The sequence below is a fragment of the Perca fluviatilis genome, chromosome 10 (genome assembly GCF_010015445.1).
Source record: "Perca fluviatilis chromosome 10, GENO_Pfluv_1.0, whole genome shotgun sequence".
NCBI classification, from domain to species: Eukaryota; Metazoa; Chordata; class Actinopteri; order Perciformes; family Percidae; genus Perca; species Perca fluviatilis.
In genome coordinates, this window is record NC_053121.1 from 16,817,969 (window position 1) to 16,836,296 (window position 18,328).

Genomic DNA, 18,328 nt, shown 5'->3' on the forward strand with positions numbered 1-18,328 from the left:
GCTAAAAAGTACAGCTGAAGCTGATGAGAATGTCATTAGTTTTGCAGGTATTTGGACATAAATCATAAAAGCACATGCAAATATTGGACGAATCTAAATTTTGACTTGATGATCATGCTAGATAAAAAGTCCATGATCACTAAAGTTATTACAGTTCATGTGGGGAACACAAATTTCGGTGCCAAATTTTCATGGCAATCCATCCAATAGTTCAAGATATTTCACTAAAACATTTTACTGACCAGACTGGCATTGCCACTCTGATAGCCACACTGGTAGTGTGGCTAGAAAAAAAAACACCAAAATTCATAGTATATGTTTGTGTTATACTAATGCTGAGAACTAGGCTGACTGAGTATCAGTACCGAAATAACCCAGTACCAAAAAACCAGTCAAACAATACCTGCATTTAAACCATTAAGCATTTTGTGCCCAGATCTTTAAAAAAAGACTATTTGTGTTCATTTGGATAGGGAGGAGTGGTGGTGGCATTTTACGCACCTGAATGCTTCCATTTACATGAAGGGTATCAAATGAAGTAGGAAAAAAAGGTATCAAATAGAGTACTCTATTGGTATCAAATGAAGTACTCTATTGGTATCAGTATCACTTTAAGGGCCCTATTTTAACGATCTAAGCACATGTTTAGGCGTGTTTAGGGCGTGTCCAAATCCACTTTTGCTAGTTTGACGGCAGAAAAAAGGGTCCGTGCGCCGGGCACATGGTTCAAAATGGTTGTACTTAGTGTCTTTATTAATTCATCGTTTTTTTGGGAGCGTAACATGCAATAAACCAATCAAAGTGTCATCTCCCATTCCCTTTAAAAGCCAGGAGCGTTTGTACCTTGGCGCATTGCTGTTATGATGGCGGATTTGCACAGTAATATTTTTATTTGAAATCTTTTGCATGTTTGTGTGCTGCTGCGCTTTCTTGTGTGTGAGTGTGTAACAAGCATAGTGTGCGCGCTGTGCATAAGCCTAGGCACATTTTACTAATTAGCTGTTAAAATAACAATAAAATGCTGCGCTATTGACTTTAGACCAGGTTTTTGTTGGTCAATGGCGCGATCACTTCCTACTGCCTCAAGATAGCAATACGCCAAGAATGCACCTGAACACACCTCCCTGTAAGACCAGCACACCCATGGGCACAAAGATTTAAGCAGGTGCATTTGCTATGTAAACGACGTGGACGCTGGACGGGAAAATGACAACTGTGTTGGTCTTAAACTAGCAAAGACACTTGTGTCGGGCTTTGCGCTGCGCCGGGTGCAAGATAGGGCCATATGGGTACTTGTATCGTAATTTTTTAATTGATACCCAGCCCTACTGACAAACAAAATTGTAACAACATAGGAAATGGTCTGTAATGGATGATTTGAGAGGCGTAGAATATTGCCAAAATTGCCCTATTTTACGTAGACTTTCCTTTTTTATGGTCAGTGGTATGGTTATTTCTGCAAACACAACAGAGGCCATCCTTGACTTTGGAGCTGTGTTGGCAGGGTGATAGAAATTGCATACAAAACACTTTGTCAAGAGAACAGATCCTACCCTGCAAATGGCATCCGTGGGAGGGTGGATAATGAATATGCCATGTGTAAAGCCTTGATGTGTTTACATACGACTAGATTAGAGACAGACCCAATACTTGCCCCTGCGGTTTCTCAAAGAATCCCTGTGGGCTACTTGAGCGATTAGCTACTTTGAGTATTTTTCAGTAGGAGTGTCTAGTGGGACTCTGCAGTGGATCAATAGGAGTTAGGATGATGAACTGTTGGGGAAATTTCTTTATTTATAAGTTTTTTTTTAAATGTAAGCTCCCCAGTCCTTTTCCATCTAATTGAGTCAGTTTGCTTGATTAATATCCCTATACCCCCACAAATTGTTTCACATATCGTATTACTGCCTTAACTGCATCTGACACTCAGAAGCATGCACACCCAGTCAAGAAAAAAAGAAGCAATATAGATGTCGGGATGGGCCCACTGCATCCATTTGCAGCTTACTTCTAGCTCAAAACTGTCCCTATCATTTTAGTCACAAAGAGCAAACAGTTGTTTCAAGCACCGTCAGCAGTTAACAGAATGGCCATTATTTATTTGCTCCGCAGCCACAGTATTCATCTCAACATGTACTCACCTGGAATCTGTCTTTATTTGGCCTGCCAAGCTCACCTCTCCATGTTTCTTTGGCCGTTTGGCTGGTAATGATACTCACAGCAGCATTTATCCAGCAGCCAGGAGATGGGGTGGAGACACATGGCTTAGCAGGCGGCCACAGCAGCAGCGCCGTCATTCCTCACCATCTCCCTTTTGCTCTTTAGAAATATGTCAGCATCACTGCGGTGATTAGCAGTCTGAATGTGCTGCGTCTTTGTCCTTGATTTAACGCCAAATCTCCTAAGTAATAATGACTGCACAGGCTCTGTGTCTGACGAAAAAAAGCAAAGGAAACGAAGAGTAGGCCCTCATCCCTCACCGTAATAGTTGTACTGGTTCCCAGCAGGAGCCTTATGAAGCCGCAGTTTGGTTTTGACATTTTTTTTATGTTGTTTTTGAAACATGCCAATCTCCGTGATTTAATATGGTGGGCTGTTGTGCGTCAAGCCCCGGAGCTTATATACAGATCATGCATGCGAGAGGAGACGTGCAGTATGTGTGTACATTCATTATTTATTTTGCTGTGTTGAAATCCATGTTTACCTATGTGAAATAAACACGTGCAAGCAGACAATTTATAGATTTGTTTTCCACATTATTGACACGCAGAGGCCAGAGAGCAATCCTATCATAAGCTGAGCCTTCGCACTGATGTAGATTGGTATCTTTCTGGAGCACAAATGGAAGGTGAAGACACTAAATTAAGTTTTTTGCCGTTGCCTCTCACATTTTAATGAGTTCAGCTGAGGTAACCGCCCGGGTACATAGGTTTCTGTCTTCTGCTTCCTGTCTCGTTGCCTGTCTCTTATCGTTTCTATAATGGCACTCTCAGCCTTTGTTATAATGTAACAGCACCAGAAGCATTTGTAATCAGTGATTACACTCTCTCAGGTCGGGACGGCTCACTTCATTTAAAGTTAGATGTTCCAGAGGACTAATGCAGCTTTGTGAATACCATTGTTGCAGTCTAGCTACTATAATAACAGAGTAGGGAGAGTCAGAAACTCTATCTACTCAGAACTGTTATTGGTTCCTTTTTTAACAGAGTCCATTCAGCCTCTCTCTAAGGGATGTCGGGGCGTAGGAGTACATTTGGCTCTGTGCTCAGACTTTTATTGCGATGCCGAGATCTCTCCGGTGTAGGAGAACAAAGGGTCTTCTACAGTAAGCGTACATGGCTGTGGGCTCGGACCAAAATAAAGAGGAATAAAGTCTATATATTTTCTTCTAAATATGGGATCTGTATGGGGACAACTCCCATGTTGTACTGTTGGGGTGCTTTTGAATATTGATGAATAGGGATTGGACTGGCAGAATTCAACATGTCCTATTAATCTGGGACCGGAGAATTGGGGAGGGTGGTGTTTAACGGCTTGTACCTGGTGAAGTGCCGTCTTGCATTAAGGGCTAATAACGTCCCTTAGACTTAGCACAGCACCCCTCTCTCCTCTTCCTCCTCCTCCTCCCCTCCCCCCCGCCTCCATCACCCCAGTTGTATTTATTATGGGCTGCAAGGCCACGGTGATGAGACGATCAATATTTCTGGGATGATGAGGGAGAACTCATGCAGTCTCTCTCTCTTTCTCTCTCTCTCTCTCTCTCTCTCTCTCTCTGTTCCTCCCTTGGCAGTGCTTCAGCAGGTAGAGAGATCAAAGCAGAGAGGACCTCTGAGATGCTGTTGGAGGGGAGACTGATGAAGTCCTCTGTGCTGTGTGTCCTCTAAACACATACACTCCATCACACTGTCCTATGTCCTTGCTATGTCCTGATTACAAAGTTTGACCTGATGTATTTTATCTCGGCAAGAATTAGTGTTATCACACTTATTCTGCTGCTGTGTGCACAGATCTAAACATAAATGGCCTCAGTTCAACTTGAAATTCAAAATGTTGTATCTGTGGGGAATAATAAGGAGCCCTTTTGAAAACTTCCTTTCGGGCAGATATCTTTCTCTGTTCAGTGAATAAGTATGTGGAACTTTCTAAATGGCTAATAAATGTGATTAGTTTAAGATGGTTCAGTAGGGCTGGGTATCGTTAAAAAAATGTCTATACCAATACCTTGACTTTGATACCGGTTCCTAAACTATACTTTTTTCAATACCAATTTTATTAAACAAAAATAAATTATAACATTACATATTACGGCACAAATCTTTCAATTTATTTTTCAGCTCCTACTATGTGAACTCTGTCTCTGTGTGCCTCCATGACCTGTAACGTTAGACAGCCAATCCCAAACATGATTAGATCTTGGTAGAAGCATGCTGGGTGCTTATTGGCTCACTGACGCTGATGAGATTTACTCCTTAGGTATTGTAAATTGGGTATTGAATGATGAGGCATTTTTTTTCAATTCTCAATACTTTAGAGGCAATTCGGTCAGTGCCTAAAAAGTATTGAAATCGGTACCCAGCCCTATGGATCAGACATGTAGGCATAAATCATCAGGTGCTTGTTTATGGTACTTTAATTTTCTGACTTCTTTAATTTTCCAGAAGTGTTTTCCCCCATTCTGTGTTCTCATTTTAAAAAAAAATTTTAAACTATATCCTCAATGTTACTGAACATAGAAACAAAGGACTCTCTCAGCTTATGTAATGATGCCTTAGGTTTATGTTATAGCCATCGGTATTTTAACTTTGTTTCTGAGATATCATGTTTTGTCTGTAATTATGGCATAGCGGACAGTTCTAAATACTACAATAACCAAGATTTTCCGCCGCCATTGCCATGGAGAAGAGGCAAGTCTGAGGCATGAATCGGAGAAGTAGCAAATTGGCGTTACAGTGGAGAACAAAACACGGCGCCATAGTTGCGTTCAACCACAATTAATCCAGATGTTAAAAGTGATTTTTTGGTATATATATATATATATATATATATATATATTTTTATTGGGGCTTTTTGCCTTTACTGGATAGGACAGCTAAAGACAGAAAAGTGGGAGAGAGAGGGGGTCGACATGCAGCAAATGACCCGGGTTCGGAATCGAACCCGGGTCACTGCTGTAGCAACTGAGCATTGGTACATGGGGTGCACGATCAACCAGGTGAGCTACCAGGGTGCCCCAAAAGTAAATTAATTTAAGATTCAGATTGTTTTCAGTTTTCAAGACTGTAATCATTAGCTTCCACCCCCATTAGCCACATACTGTACATAACAACATTTTAGGCTTATCAGTTTTACTGATCTACCAAAAATAGGTTGGACAACATTTCTATTTATAGAAATGGAGAGGATGTCAATGGGGTGGGCGAAATATTAGAACTACTTCTCAGTATAATGTAAAATAATTTAACAGCACAACAAACTACAGCCTCTGAAATGACAATAAAGTTTAATCAACAACTCTAAAACATTTAATGCATGGCTGTTAGCCTATATTAAACAGAATTAGGTTTAGCTAGGTGTAGTTAATAAACCGGCAACTGAGTGTATTTTATGACTGGTTGTGGTGTGTGGTGTTTGTAGGTGTTTTCTTGTTGGGCTGTGTGTATTATTATAAAGGTCCATCTAGGTTTCACTCTAGCTTGGGTTATTAATGTTGTGGTACTGTATGTAGCACTGGTCGATGCTATGGTCTTGTATAAAAACTAAACAGGAATGAACTTTTAACAATATAGTTCATATAGTCTTTGAACTACGACGGCATTAACATCTGCTAGGTTTTTCGGCTCATACTACAGGGATCCTACTGAGCAGGGAGGGACTTGTCAGTGTGACTTTTCGGCATTTCGAAGCCTTTGCCAGCCCTTGGCGCCCAGCAATACATGGCTTTTAGTCCCTAGATTGGATATAGATGGCTTTTCATGCATTATCATTTAGCAGGTGCTCGCTGTGCTGGAGTCTCGAAGCAGAATTGTCCACCACACACATTTCATTTGCACAAGTATCAGTGTAGGAGAGCTCAGTATTTACAAGATGTACTGTATGTGAGGGTTTCCATGTACAACTATCACCGGCAGGCTTCCCGTTGATACACGTCTGCAGCAAATGGGAAAGCTGCCTAGTGATAACAGCACCTCCAGGAACGTCAGGATTGCTTTTTCTCAGTGGTTAGTGGCCCTCCGGCGGCTGCTGATACATTATAAATCATTTACACAGTCATTTTGGAATGCAATATCCTCCTCTAAATGCTGGCTTTTCTTCTCCATTGTTATTAGAGTGAATACTGCAGTAGGCGCACAAGGCAGTAGGGGACCCTAAGCCACCGAAATTGAAAATTGATCAGGCAGTGTGAGAAGTTGTTGTCACTGGCACCCCTGGATCACCATGGGACTGTTGATTAGCATTTACAGCGCTGTCACTGGAGGTACCTGTACTGCCTGTAGCTACATCCTCCTTTGGCCCTTCTCTTGTTCATCCCGAAAAGAGATCACTTGTAAGAGCAAACAAGGAAGATGAAATTTGAATTCTACCTTCTTCATGTCTGTTCAGAAGGGAGTTACCACACATGACATTTTTTATCATATTATGTGCCTGTGTATGACTACTGTTGGGTTTTAGCAGTGCTTCTCCATTAGATGGCTACATGTTTTTTCAATTGAAATAATGGGGGGAAAAATCCACAGATCCTTTCTTTGCATATACAATTCAAAGTTTACCTGAAGCTGATATGAAGGTTCTGCACTCAGAATTAGTCAAATCAAGGGGGTATCTTCCAAAGTCAGTCTTTTAGTAAAAAAATCCCTCTTTTTGTTACAATCCTTCACTTCCACTGCAGCATAACAATGAACCACTGTCTATTAAAAGTGAAATTAAAAAGACTGTAACTTTTGACCATACCCACTTGATTTGACTCAATCAGACTGCAGAAACCTCATATTAGCTTTAGATAAACAGATACAAGTTTTTTCACAGCCCAAGGACTGTGGATTTTGTGCCCCATCACTTCCATTTGAAGCATATGAGGGGATCTTTTAATCAGTATGAATTGTGACAACAAGCAAAAACTGCATCAGGGTTTATGTGGGCACATGGCATTTAACCTATCATTTAATTATTAATGGAAACGTTGGCCTTTGAAGTAGAGAATAATTACCTACTGCCAGTTGATACCTTTCACATTTTACTTGTTATATTAGCATTATTAGGCACATCTTGAAAAGTTGCCCAGCAGTTAATTGCAATATCCAAGTCAAAGGCAGGTTCTTGATTATGTGGATTGATGATAGCACTGAGAGCTCTGTCATCTTTATGTGATCTGTTTTATGTCATACCAGAAAGGGACTCCACAAGTCAATAAAAATGACTTGACTAAAAATGAGAGCAAACTGGTGGGCTGTCAGGGAAATGTCATTAATTTTCCTGTCGTCTTCCCTTGCAGTACGGGATAGAAGATCTGACGAACGGAGAGAGGACGGTGAATAAGGACCTCGCTGCAGAGAGGAGCTGCGCAACTGTGACTGTTTCTCCTCGTCTGTAAGCCGGCGGGCTCCGGTATCACAGCTGATGACTGTCCCTCAGGTGGCTGGACTGCAGGGCTGAGTGGGAAGTTTTTGCTGTGGGGGGTTCCCCGGCTTGTATGTTGGTCACTTGCAGTTGCACTCGCTCACAAGGACCATGTGGTTTTCTCCAAGGAGAAGTCGTCTCCCCTCGCAGAACTCGCACGGTGCCCACAGTTGCACTTTCAATTTCAACGTCTCCTTGTGGGTGGTCAGTTTTTGTTGGTGCTTCGTGGCTGTGAGAGGTCAGAACTACCACCCCACTGTGAACACGCAGTATGGGAAACTCCGAGGGGTGAGGGTGCCCCTGCCTAGTGAGATTCTGGGGCCGGTGGACCAGTATCTGGGGGTTCCGTATGCCGCCTCCCCAGTTGGAGAAAAACGCTTCATGCCCCCTGAGCCTCCTTCCTCCTGGTCAGGGATCAAGAACGCCACTCACTTTGCTCCTGTCTGCCCCCAAAATATTCACAACGCTGTGCCAGAGATCATGATGCCTATATGGTTCACCTTCAACCTGGATATAGTTACTACATACATACAGGATCAACACGAGGATTGTCTTTATCTAAACATCTATGTTCCAACTGAGGATGGTGAGTGCGTCGAGTAAACAGGATGAAACCAAACCTCTCCTCCTACTATTCTGTCTCTGCCTCCTTCCCGCTCTGTCTTTCCTCTCAAATGTTGTGTCACCTCTGTACTTTGCGCGGAGCATGACCTGTTGTCTGGCGCATGCTGTGTCTGTGTCCATCATCTCAACCTCCCATCTTGACTTGATCTTTCATTTAGTCTTTTCATCAACTCTCCCCTTCCATGCCACTGTTAGAGGTTCCTCTTTTGATGACTAAATGACTTATTAATATGAATAAGAAAAAAAAAAAAAAAGAAAAAAATCTAATCATACAAGAAGCAGATTGGAAATACCTGGTGCACCTTCCTCACTGTCTTGACTGTTCTGGGGATATTAGCCATTAGTGATTAGTAGCCTGCCTCATAAGTGAATGATCTACTACAGTAGGGTTGGTGAAATATTCGGTCTGGTACATGAGAGGCCTGTGGCATCAGCCTGACCTATGTAAGACCCTTTACTCTTCTTGCTTTATCCTGTTTGTCCTTGCACAAAGCTAAAAGCAAGAGCAGGTTTTGTGCAAAAGGTAAACATAGATTGGGCTCCACCATGACTAAAAGTCTCACAAGTTTTAGATTTCTAGATGTTGACTCTTAAATAGCCCCCATTATTTCACCACTTGAAGGAGACCCACACAGGACAATTAATGGGCTTGACATGTTAAGTGCTCTGATAATCAAATGGGCAATGTCAAATAACACTTTCACTTTTCAGATTACAATGTGAACTGCAAAACTTCAGAAAATCTAGCCTATCTGCCTGCTGTGTGGCTGTAATGGGTCTTAAATAGAACTGCATGTGAATATGGGCTTCCTGTGTCCCAGAATGCAGCAAATTCATTCCACCATTTTGGAATATTTCTGCAGCGACACCCCAGTTACTTTCTCAACAGGTCCTCTGTTGTTCTTGTTGTTGATGATGATGATGACCGGGAAGGGGGGAGGAGGAGGTGGAGGGAAAGAGGGTGAAGATGGGGGTCTGACTCAGTCTGAGTTGTTGCATGTCACGTGCAATCTTTTCCCAGAGCTCTCTGTTATTTTGTAGTTTTTCCATTCATTTTACAGTCAAAAGAATATCCAAGGAATGTGCCAGGAAACCCAACAAGAAAATGTGTAGAAAAGGAGGTATGTAAAAACAAGAAAAAGAAAGAAAGAAAGCCAACACGGAACGAAAGAGGATTTGAAAGAGTGAAAGAGAGAGGAGAGTGATGGGTGCATCCTTCCCAAGCCGCCAATATCACCACCTATCAACTCCCAAATCAAAGTGATAATTGGGATGAACGTGGGACTTGTGACTCAGATCAACCTTGACATGAGTGTGAGAGATGAGTGAGTGGTTGTGTTGTGGTGTGTGTGTGTGTGTGTGTGTGTGTGTGTGTGTGTGTGTGTGTGTGTGTGTGTGTGTGTGTGTGTGTGTGTGTGTGTGTGTGTGCCGAAGTGTGGTGAGAGAAAGTAGTGAAAATGCAGGTCCCTAAATAAATAAATAATGACGCTTTGGCAAGCAAGTGTTCATGATGTCCAAGAATAACGTATAAAATATATAATTTTTTTTTTTACATGATTGTATGAATTGTTCATGTTCAAGTGTAATACTCTTCAATTTAAATACAACTGTAGATTAAATCAGAGGCACGAGTGCTGCTTTGAAATACTAGACGATAAAATTTGACTTGGTATGCAAAGAACTTTAGTCATGTTTCAGACGGCTCTGACAGCACTTAAGACACCAGCTTATTGGAGGTATTTGTCAAACATGACACCTGAAAGCGTCGGAGCCTCAGCCGTTGATTAAATTTACACTAAAAAGTGGAGGGCCACCTCTCTCTTAAATTTATGATTCACAATTGTTCAAATAGGGGGTGGTGGGGTGTTTTATTGGCATGACAGCTTTCATCCATCCATGTGGCAAGTGCGCAAACACACAGCCACGGGGAAACGCAGTCCAATTTCATTAGCAACAGCTAAAATCTCACTGTTGGTAACAACAGAGGGCTCATTTTCTAAGCCTGCCTGAAGGCACTAGAGGACCTTACGAGTAGCCTTAAGACTGTGATCATGAGCATATTTCACTCCACATTCAGTTTCAGCTGGGAAACCTCTTCTGCTGATTTCCATGGAGGCAAGAGGCAGCTATTGGCCTCACTCTCTGTGCTCGTACATTCTGCTTTGCTAAAACCAATTTTGTTAGAGACAGACTGGCCCTTCAGGCACTTCTGCTTCTGAATTAGTCCCAGTTGTGGAATATACACAGAAATATCTCTTTAATATTCCCTTTCCACTTGGAATTTTTCAATTATCTTCCCCATATTTGGTAGTAAGAAAATGGTTTATCATAATCATCATTTCATGTGTTGGTTTTGTGACACATTATTGTGCAGAAAGATGATTGTTGCAGAGTTCCTCTGTTGCTATGCAAACTGTTTTCATTTATTTCAATTGCACCGTTTTTTAAACTGCTTCTACTAATCTTGGCTTATGTTGAATTAGCAATGCAAACAAAGCATAATGTATCTGTCTTAGGCAATGTAGAAAGCAAGCTCTGAAGCATACTTTGGTTTTGGTTAAATGTTTCCAACAAATAAGTGAAATTTAGAGTTAGTACAGTTTAACAGTTAATCACTTTCCTCATTAAATATTTTAATTAGTGTCATTTCAATGGTTAAATCTCTACCATAAAAATTGATAATCATAATAATAATAATAATAGGGGTGTTTTCGTTTTCAAGTTTTGCAGTGCTTTCATTTGAGACCTGTATAATGCAGTAGAGTCCTACACACCGTGCATATTCAGAACTAATAACACCTAAGAACACTACCAACTTTACAATCTGTATCTCTATGAATGTGCTTCCTCTGAAGGAAAGAGTGATTCATTTTAAAAAGAAGTATGGCATTTTACTCTTGATGAAATGGTTGTGTAATTGTTGCCAAGCAACAGTGTGCAGTTGTGACAGGAGCAGAGTAAATGGTCCTCTTACCTAGCATGAAGCACCTTTGTTGCTTATACACCTGTGATGCTTATCAAGTGAGAAATATACGTCACCCACAAACTTTGTAAAATGCATCACACGTGATCTGAGTTCTACCCTTTTTCCACCAAAATTATGGTGTATATGCAGGTTTTTTAAACTGTAGTGTGCACCAGCTAAAAATAGGCGATAGACTCCTTTCCCATTGCCAGTAGACGAGTATGCTTGTCTGTTTTGTAGTGTATCATGTTCAATGTCATGAATGCGCCATAAAACAGGGTTAGTAAGGGACCGTTCGGTATTTATGGAATGGACCACCAGAGGAAAATAGGGGAGGGTCATGTCTTTTTATTCTTTGTTGAGGGGAGGGTCATCCAAAAATTTTTAGTCCAGAGAGGGGGTTACCCAACTTTTGTATTCATAGAAACAGCAACATTTCAAAGTGGCTTGTTTGGTGCATATTTATCCATGTAGCTCTCAGTCTCGGCCCCACTACCAGATGGGTCTGAGTTTGCTGGTGGCTGAAACGGGTAATTGCATTGTTTAAAAAATGAGTGGAATAATTATGCCTGGCATGACCAGATATTTTATAAATATCTTAGCTATATAACACAAAACAACTAAATGGTGGTAGGTAATACATCTGATTTCATATGCTGCTTTAGTAAAAAAAAAAAACATTTCCTGGCTGACGATGCGAGCAGCAGGACGTAAAAAACGGAAATGAATGTTGCTAGTCTGGACATCTTACCATGCCAAGGTTGCAATAAAGGTTTCCTAAATGCCACATTTTTATGTCAGCTTACTAATTGATTGTGGGTTTTGTAGATTTGGACTTACGTTTATTCCACTTTGTTTAAATGGCGATGGAGGAAGCCTAGTGACGAGTCCATAGCAACCAGTTTGTGTGTTGAATGTTACCCAGAGTGCTTTGCTGAATGGTCTCAATGTTTTATTGTTTTATTTCATGTGAATACTAGTTTACTAGAGGAGTAACTTAGTATTTGAAGTAATGCAGTAATGCAGGAAGTGTGCATTTAGTTTCCATGCTTATTGTGTTTCCACAACAACGTTAGTGAGTAAATCTACTGAAATGGCCACCACACCATAACAAAGGAGTGGGATGCGTCAGATGAGAATGCAGAGGTTTAATCACATAGGTCATTGTATTGTCATTGTATATTTTTGCCAAGCGCAAACCAGTGCAGAAGAATATTTTGGGCGGAAATCGGCAATTTATGCGGCGAAAGTGCGGCATATTTGAAAAACTGCGGCCCCCGCATGAATATGAATGCAGATTTTAACCTTTCCCACTAAAGATAAAAGCCAGATGTTAGTGGGTATTGGTGGTTCTTTTGGCCATTGGGAAAGGGGCTCAAGATTCTTCTGTTTTATGACAAGATGCTGGTATGTGATGCTTTGTACAGTGTATAGCTTGTGTAAATCTTGAACACAATCTTAAGTGAGTTAGCGCAGTATAATTCTGTTTTCAAGAAATAATTCTCATCTTACAAGAGATTGAGAATTATTGAGTTAAGTATGCCCTATAGATCCTGTGCCATCACGATCATACTGCAATGTGCAAGGAAATCACTTAATGTGCTGATATCAAAGATGTGGCTCATTTTCCTACATTAAAGTGGAGGAAGGCCCTTTAACTGAACAGTAGTGCCCTGACAAAAGATCAGAGACGGGCTCATTTAAAAAATAATGGAAGGCTCAAGACAAACTAATAGCACATGCTCCTGTTTTCAGAATGGTTGTTATTCAGAGCTAGGTTGTTGTGCGGCTAATTTTGGCTGTGCAAAATCAACAGAGCATTGGTCTTTGTTCAGAAACAAATTGATGTTTACACTGACTAAAATGCAATTTAGAGACCGTCCCTTCTTTTACTAGAGTAGTGCAGCACTTGTCCAAGATGTCCGAGCAGGTAGTCTATTGTGCAAGATCAGCACCGTAGGCCACTGCTCTCTCTAAAGTGGCCTTACAGTGTGCACACAGGGCACAGACAGAGCAGCAGATATCGGCGCCTTGGTTATAGCACTCGGTCATTTTCTCTTCTCTGACTCAGAGTGAATGGAGTGAAGAGGGATAATGGTGTGCAGGGACACAGCTAAGCACTATTCAGCCTCAAAGTGCTAGATTGGCTTGAGATGAGTCAATTTTGCGAGGACAAACCCTGATGAGGTCAACCTTTATCTTTAAAAGAGGTGTATATTGTTAAATTGATTGTCAAACTTTAAAAGAGATCTGTAAAATCATCCTTTTGATGAGATCCTCATTGAGGCAGAGTTCTGGTGATAAGGTGTGCTGCAAGCTGCCTGTTTATACAATATGCACATTATTGTTTACGGGGTTTTACAGCACTCTCTTTCACCGATTGTAACCCACTTGTAAAAAATGTCCTCAGAGTCCTTTACAATGGTCTCTCAGAATAACACAGCTTCTGAGAGACACTCTGAGATCAACCTCCCTGACTCCTAAATTCCTCCCTCATCATGAGTCATTTGAGATAAGTGCAGTGAAATCTGTTGTACATTTTGGCTTGATTTGGACCACTCAACTATCATTCTTATGCAGCCCTCACAGGCAGCAGGCTTCCATGTGTTACGCAGCCCGGTGCCAGTACTGAAAAGCCCAATCAGTTGCCAAACCTGTAGATTAACTACCCCAGCAGAAACATTTTTTCCTCTTACCAGATGACCTCCATATGCTGGAGAGCTGTGAAAACTGCGAAAGAGCCCCAATCCTGGTTAGACTGCGTCTGGGCCATGACAGACAGTAACACGCCATGGTAATCCCGTTGGTTGGCCAACTCAACCCTGCCTAGGGGAAGGAGGGACTGCTCCCTGAGTGCTGCCGAGGAAATCTGTACGCCAACCAGACAGCACAAAGACTTTCCAAGAAGACAGGAACAAATATTTGGCTTGTGTGATTTGAAAACAGAGTAGATGTCAGCTTTTGTTTACTTTTACTTCCATGATCTTCTGTGGTCATCTATCTAGGACAGTTGATGACCCCAGCGAGTGAAGGCTGTAAAACCAGCTAGAGGCAGATCCAGTCACACTGACTTGAGATGCAAGACGCGACCTAAGCAGGAAGTCCCTATTCAGAAGCCTCCTGCTGCTGTGCTGCCCAGCTTCCCCAGTCAATCCAAGGCTCAAAATCTCTGTTCTGTTCTTTGTTTATCCCAAACGAAAAAGGGATGAAGGACACAGCCTGTGGCGTCTTAAAGCCCCGTTAAAGAGGAAAACACAATTTATTTTTTGCTTCTGGTATCTCTGTTTGCTTAGACCAAGGCTCTTGAACCCTTTAAATTTCTCCTTTAAGTGGACTTAATCATTCAAACCTGTGTTTTTATCAAGCGGCAACCTCCGGTGCTGAAAAATTAAGCCGACACAGAAGTGCCAAAAACTTCCTTAAATGGTCTCTTGAGGCTGTCTCCAAAAGCCAGTCAATCCCCAAGGACACACTAGTAAAAAACTTTACAGCAGAAATCAACATGTTTTACAGCCTGGCCGCAAAGATGGTTTTGTTTTCGGGGGTTGAATTGTTTTATAACTCACGCGTTAAAGTTATATTAAGGCTTAAAGTTCTCCATAATTAAGGGTGTGCCACTTTAAGTGACAGGTGGGTGCCATCACAGGAGAATGTAGGCTTGATTCGGCCCACCTCAGCTCCATCCACGCTCCACTTCTTTTGCCGGAGCCACTGGGAGCCGCCCACTTTGAGCTTCAATTTGGCTCTTCAGAAACCTATGGGTGACCTCACAAAGACTTCGTCCACATTTTTATACAGTCAAGGGGTTTTATGGCTGTACTTTAAAATGCATCGTTTTATATACAATTTTCTTGCAATTCAGGCTAATATATTGAATATCTTTGGGATTGTGGCATTAGTATTTGGCATGGAGGTTAAAGGTGCTCTATGCAGTTGTCTTTTAAACAAACAAAACAAACAACAACTTATGTATACATTTACAGTCCTTCCAGAAAAACGCGGAGTTTTTTTGTGATTGTTGCGGGCAAAAATCCTTGATTATGCGGCACGTTTTCTTAAAAAATGCGATGGAATATGTGGGATATTTATGCAATTTTATGCGATGAAATTGCGGGAACTTGCAAAAATTGCGGGAACTTGCAAAAACTGCGGTTTGATGAAAAAGAGAAGAAAAAGTGATTCCCCCAACACCCTGCTTTTTTTAAACTTAATTTCCAAAAGTAGTTTACAGATATTCAGTCATTGCAATAAGTAAACAAATAAGATACAAAAATATATACAAATAATATAATATTAAAGTAAAAATAAAAGTAATAGTCTAAACAGAGGGAAATAAAAGATACAAAAGAGACAGACTTTCAAAAATCGTTAATAATATAGACAGCAGGAGCACTTAAAGAAATTTGAGTAGACATCAGATATTAAGACAACTTTCTTATTGGACACCAACTTAAGAAACTCAAAGTACATGTCAAATTCAACCTCCAACACCTGCTTTTCGATGATGTTCACGTCGCGTAATTACGTCACTTCATAATGTTCCCATGGCAACAGGGGAAAATGGCTTCTCTTGTGTGAAGTAAATACAACATTTTTTCATCTTTCTGTGTGCTAAGATATATGTGACTTTTTTGCAACGAAAATGCGGGGATTATGAAATCTTGCAAGCACCGCATATTTTGCGCGGAAATCAGCAATTTATGCGGCGAAAGTGCGGCATATTTGAAAACCTACGGCCCCCGCATGAATATGCGGACTTTGGCTGATTATGCGTTGAATTATGCGATCGCATAATCACGTTTTTCTGGAGGGACTGCATTTAGTATTTTTCGCCAAAACTCATTGCATAGCCTTGAGGTTCAACACAAAATTTGAGGACATTTCTTGGTGTGCTACTGCCAACAACTGTGTTGAAGGCTACATACCTTAGCATTGTTCTGACTTTCAAAGGCTTTGAATCAATCTAAAATCAGTAATAATGCATTCAACTGTGGTGCAGCAGTTACTTAAATAACTGTTGTGTCTTTCAGAAGATTAAGAAGCCTGAACCCTGGAAAGTCTGGATTGTTTTTTTAAGGTATTTGTGCAGCGTCGTCTTTTTTTTCCTAATATAGGGAATAAATGGTTCATTAGGTGTCCAGATCAGATGTAAGAGACCCCAGTGTGCAAGGCTGCCACTATACTCAGAAGCCTGTGGTCTCTGTTAAACATGTCTCTTTCCATTATCGAGCTGTAGACAGGAAGAAAGACAACTTGGCTTGTTGGTTTTTTTATTTTATTTTGGGAACAGCTGAAGCGCAGTGTGAGTTTTGGCTGTCCTTTACTGCAGGATTACAGCCTCCTTAACCTTTTAGCTGCATTCTCCATCATTCTCTCTTATGTGTCCCTCCCAAGCTGTTCCTTAACCTCTACACTGGGAGAAGGATTGAGAGAGAGAGACACACAGAGAGCAGAGAGACAGGGGGAGAGACGGATCTGGGCACTCTGAAAGAGAAATATGGCCACCTGAGGATTAGAGACTGAATATAACTGCTCTAAATTGTCAAGGCTGCAACATTTCACATTTCACTAAGTCCCTTTCCACATCCTGACCTTTCTGATATTTAACTCTAAGGCCCATCTATTGTCAGCGAACCTTTTTCCAGCAAAGGCAAGGCAGTTAACATTTAGCCCTTCCACGATGTATTGAGTGAATTCTGGATTCATTCAAGTAGTCTCTAGAGGCTGAGAGCACTCTATATCTGTATGTACGTATGTGTGTGAGTTTGTGTGCATGCTTGGATTTATTCATGTAAAACTCTACAGCCAACTACTAAACTGTCTTTTGTTTGCAATTCCATCCTGCTCAAATGTTACATACCAATAGCCTTTATGTAACAAGTAAGCCCATTAAACATCTTTTAACCTGATTTGATAAATGCGACAGGTTTCTATTTTACTTGTCAAGGAGCATGAATAAAAGCTGTTATTAGAGATGCCGCCTGTTCTAAAGAGATCCAAATGTCGACTCCTGAAGGCCGGCTATGCAAAGAAACTCATAGTTTTATTTCAATGTCACTCTCTTTTGCTGCGGCATCACATAAAAAAGCAAGGTCAAATATAGGCTCGCTGAGTCACTGCAGATGTCACATGTTTGCAGCTCCTATTATAGATCCAGCATTTGACACACACAGGCTCACAGACAACACAATTCAAAGTGACAGAGCTTCCCTGTCGACACCTGCCATCCAATCTATGCCTGTCTGAAGCATTATCACTCAATAACATCACTGTTTTACCATGTCAACGGCTCAGTGAATGCTGGAGTAATGGCAATCACTAACAAGCCATAAAGAAGCCTGTTTCAGCAGGTGAAGCATCTTCGTTTGAAACATTTTTGTAGGCTCCGAGAGACATGACATTTGAGAGCTTAATGAGAGTCACTTCCTACACAAGGAAGATGCTCCTCACTGACCTGGTGCTGCTATGAAATTTGTTCAGCTTTAAATTGCCATACCTGACAAACTCTGATACTAAGGCCATTTTTAGACTGACTAGCACTTGAAACAACGCATGCCCCTTTTTCACTTCAATTGAGATCACTCCGCTGGCAGCACAGAGGGCTTCAGAAGTATACAGGGTCTGAAAAAGTGGAGTCTGGCTCCACTTTTGCTGCACCAATATCCGACACGGCACTGCGTTGGCCAATCAAATATGTGCAAGCGCACATTCCAGGAAGTACTTAGTATTTTGTAACATGAATATTTCTGCTCATTCTCTGGCAATTGTTGCAACGAACATTCCATAGTTGTAAAATCCAGTCTCATAGTGAACCGCTGTAATTTGGCGTCTGATAACGAATTGAACTGATAAATGATGGTATTTTATGGAAACCACACATCCCCATCAATGTAGCCCCTTGCGTTCTATTAAACAGGGTTGTTTTTTAATTGAATTATTAAAGTGGACGTGCTACAAAATTCTGACCAATTGAACAATATCCACATGATGGGTTTTCTACCATTTTCTATCATTTGGCTTGATTGCTATTAAGTAAAGGGAACACGTGCACAAAAAGCCTTTTATACTGTATGTTGTTAATGGATTATACATTTTGATTACATTAGCAAATGACTGAAGAGGATG

At 41.1% G+C, this 18,328-nt stretch overlaps 1 protein-coding gene across 2 annotated transcripts in view; it reads left to right on the top strand.

Annotated features, from left to right (window-relative positions):
* Positions 1-18,328, top strand: part of nlgn3a (neuroligin 3a) — a 126,178-nt gene that overhangs the window by 18,186 nt on the left and 89,664 nt on the right. Inside the window, exons 2-3 of one of the 2 annotated variants that reach the window (XM_039813766.1) lie at positions 7,490-8,200; positions 9,300-9,359. In XM_039813766.1, coding sequence (XP_039669700.1) covers positions 7,726-8,200; positions 9,300-9,359 — 535 coding nt within the window. In that variant the 5' untranslated portion in view covers positions 7,490-7,725. The remainder of the gene's footprint in view (positions 1-7,489; positions 8,201-9,299; positions 9,360-18,328) is intronic. The other variant, XM_039813767.1, reaches the window with a different exon arrangement.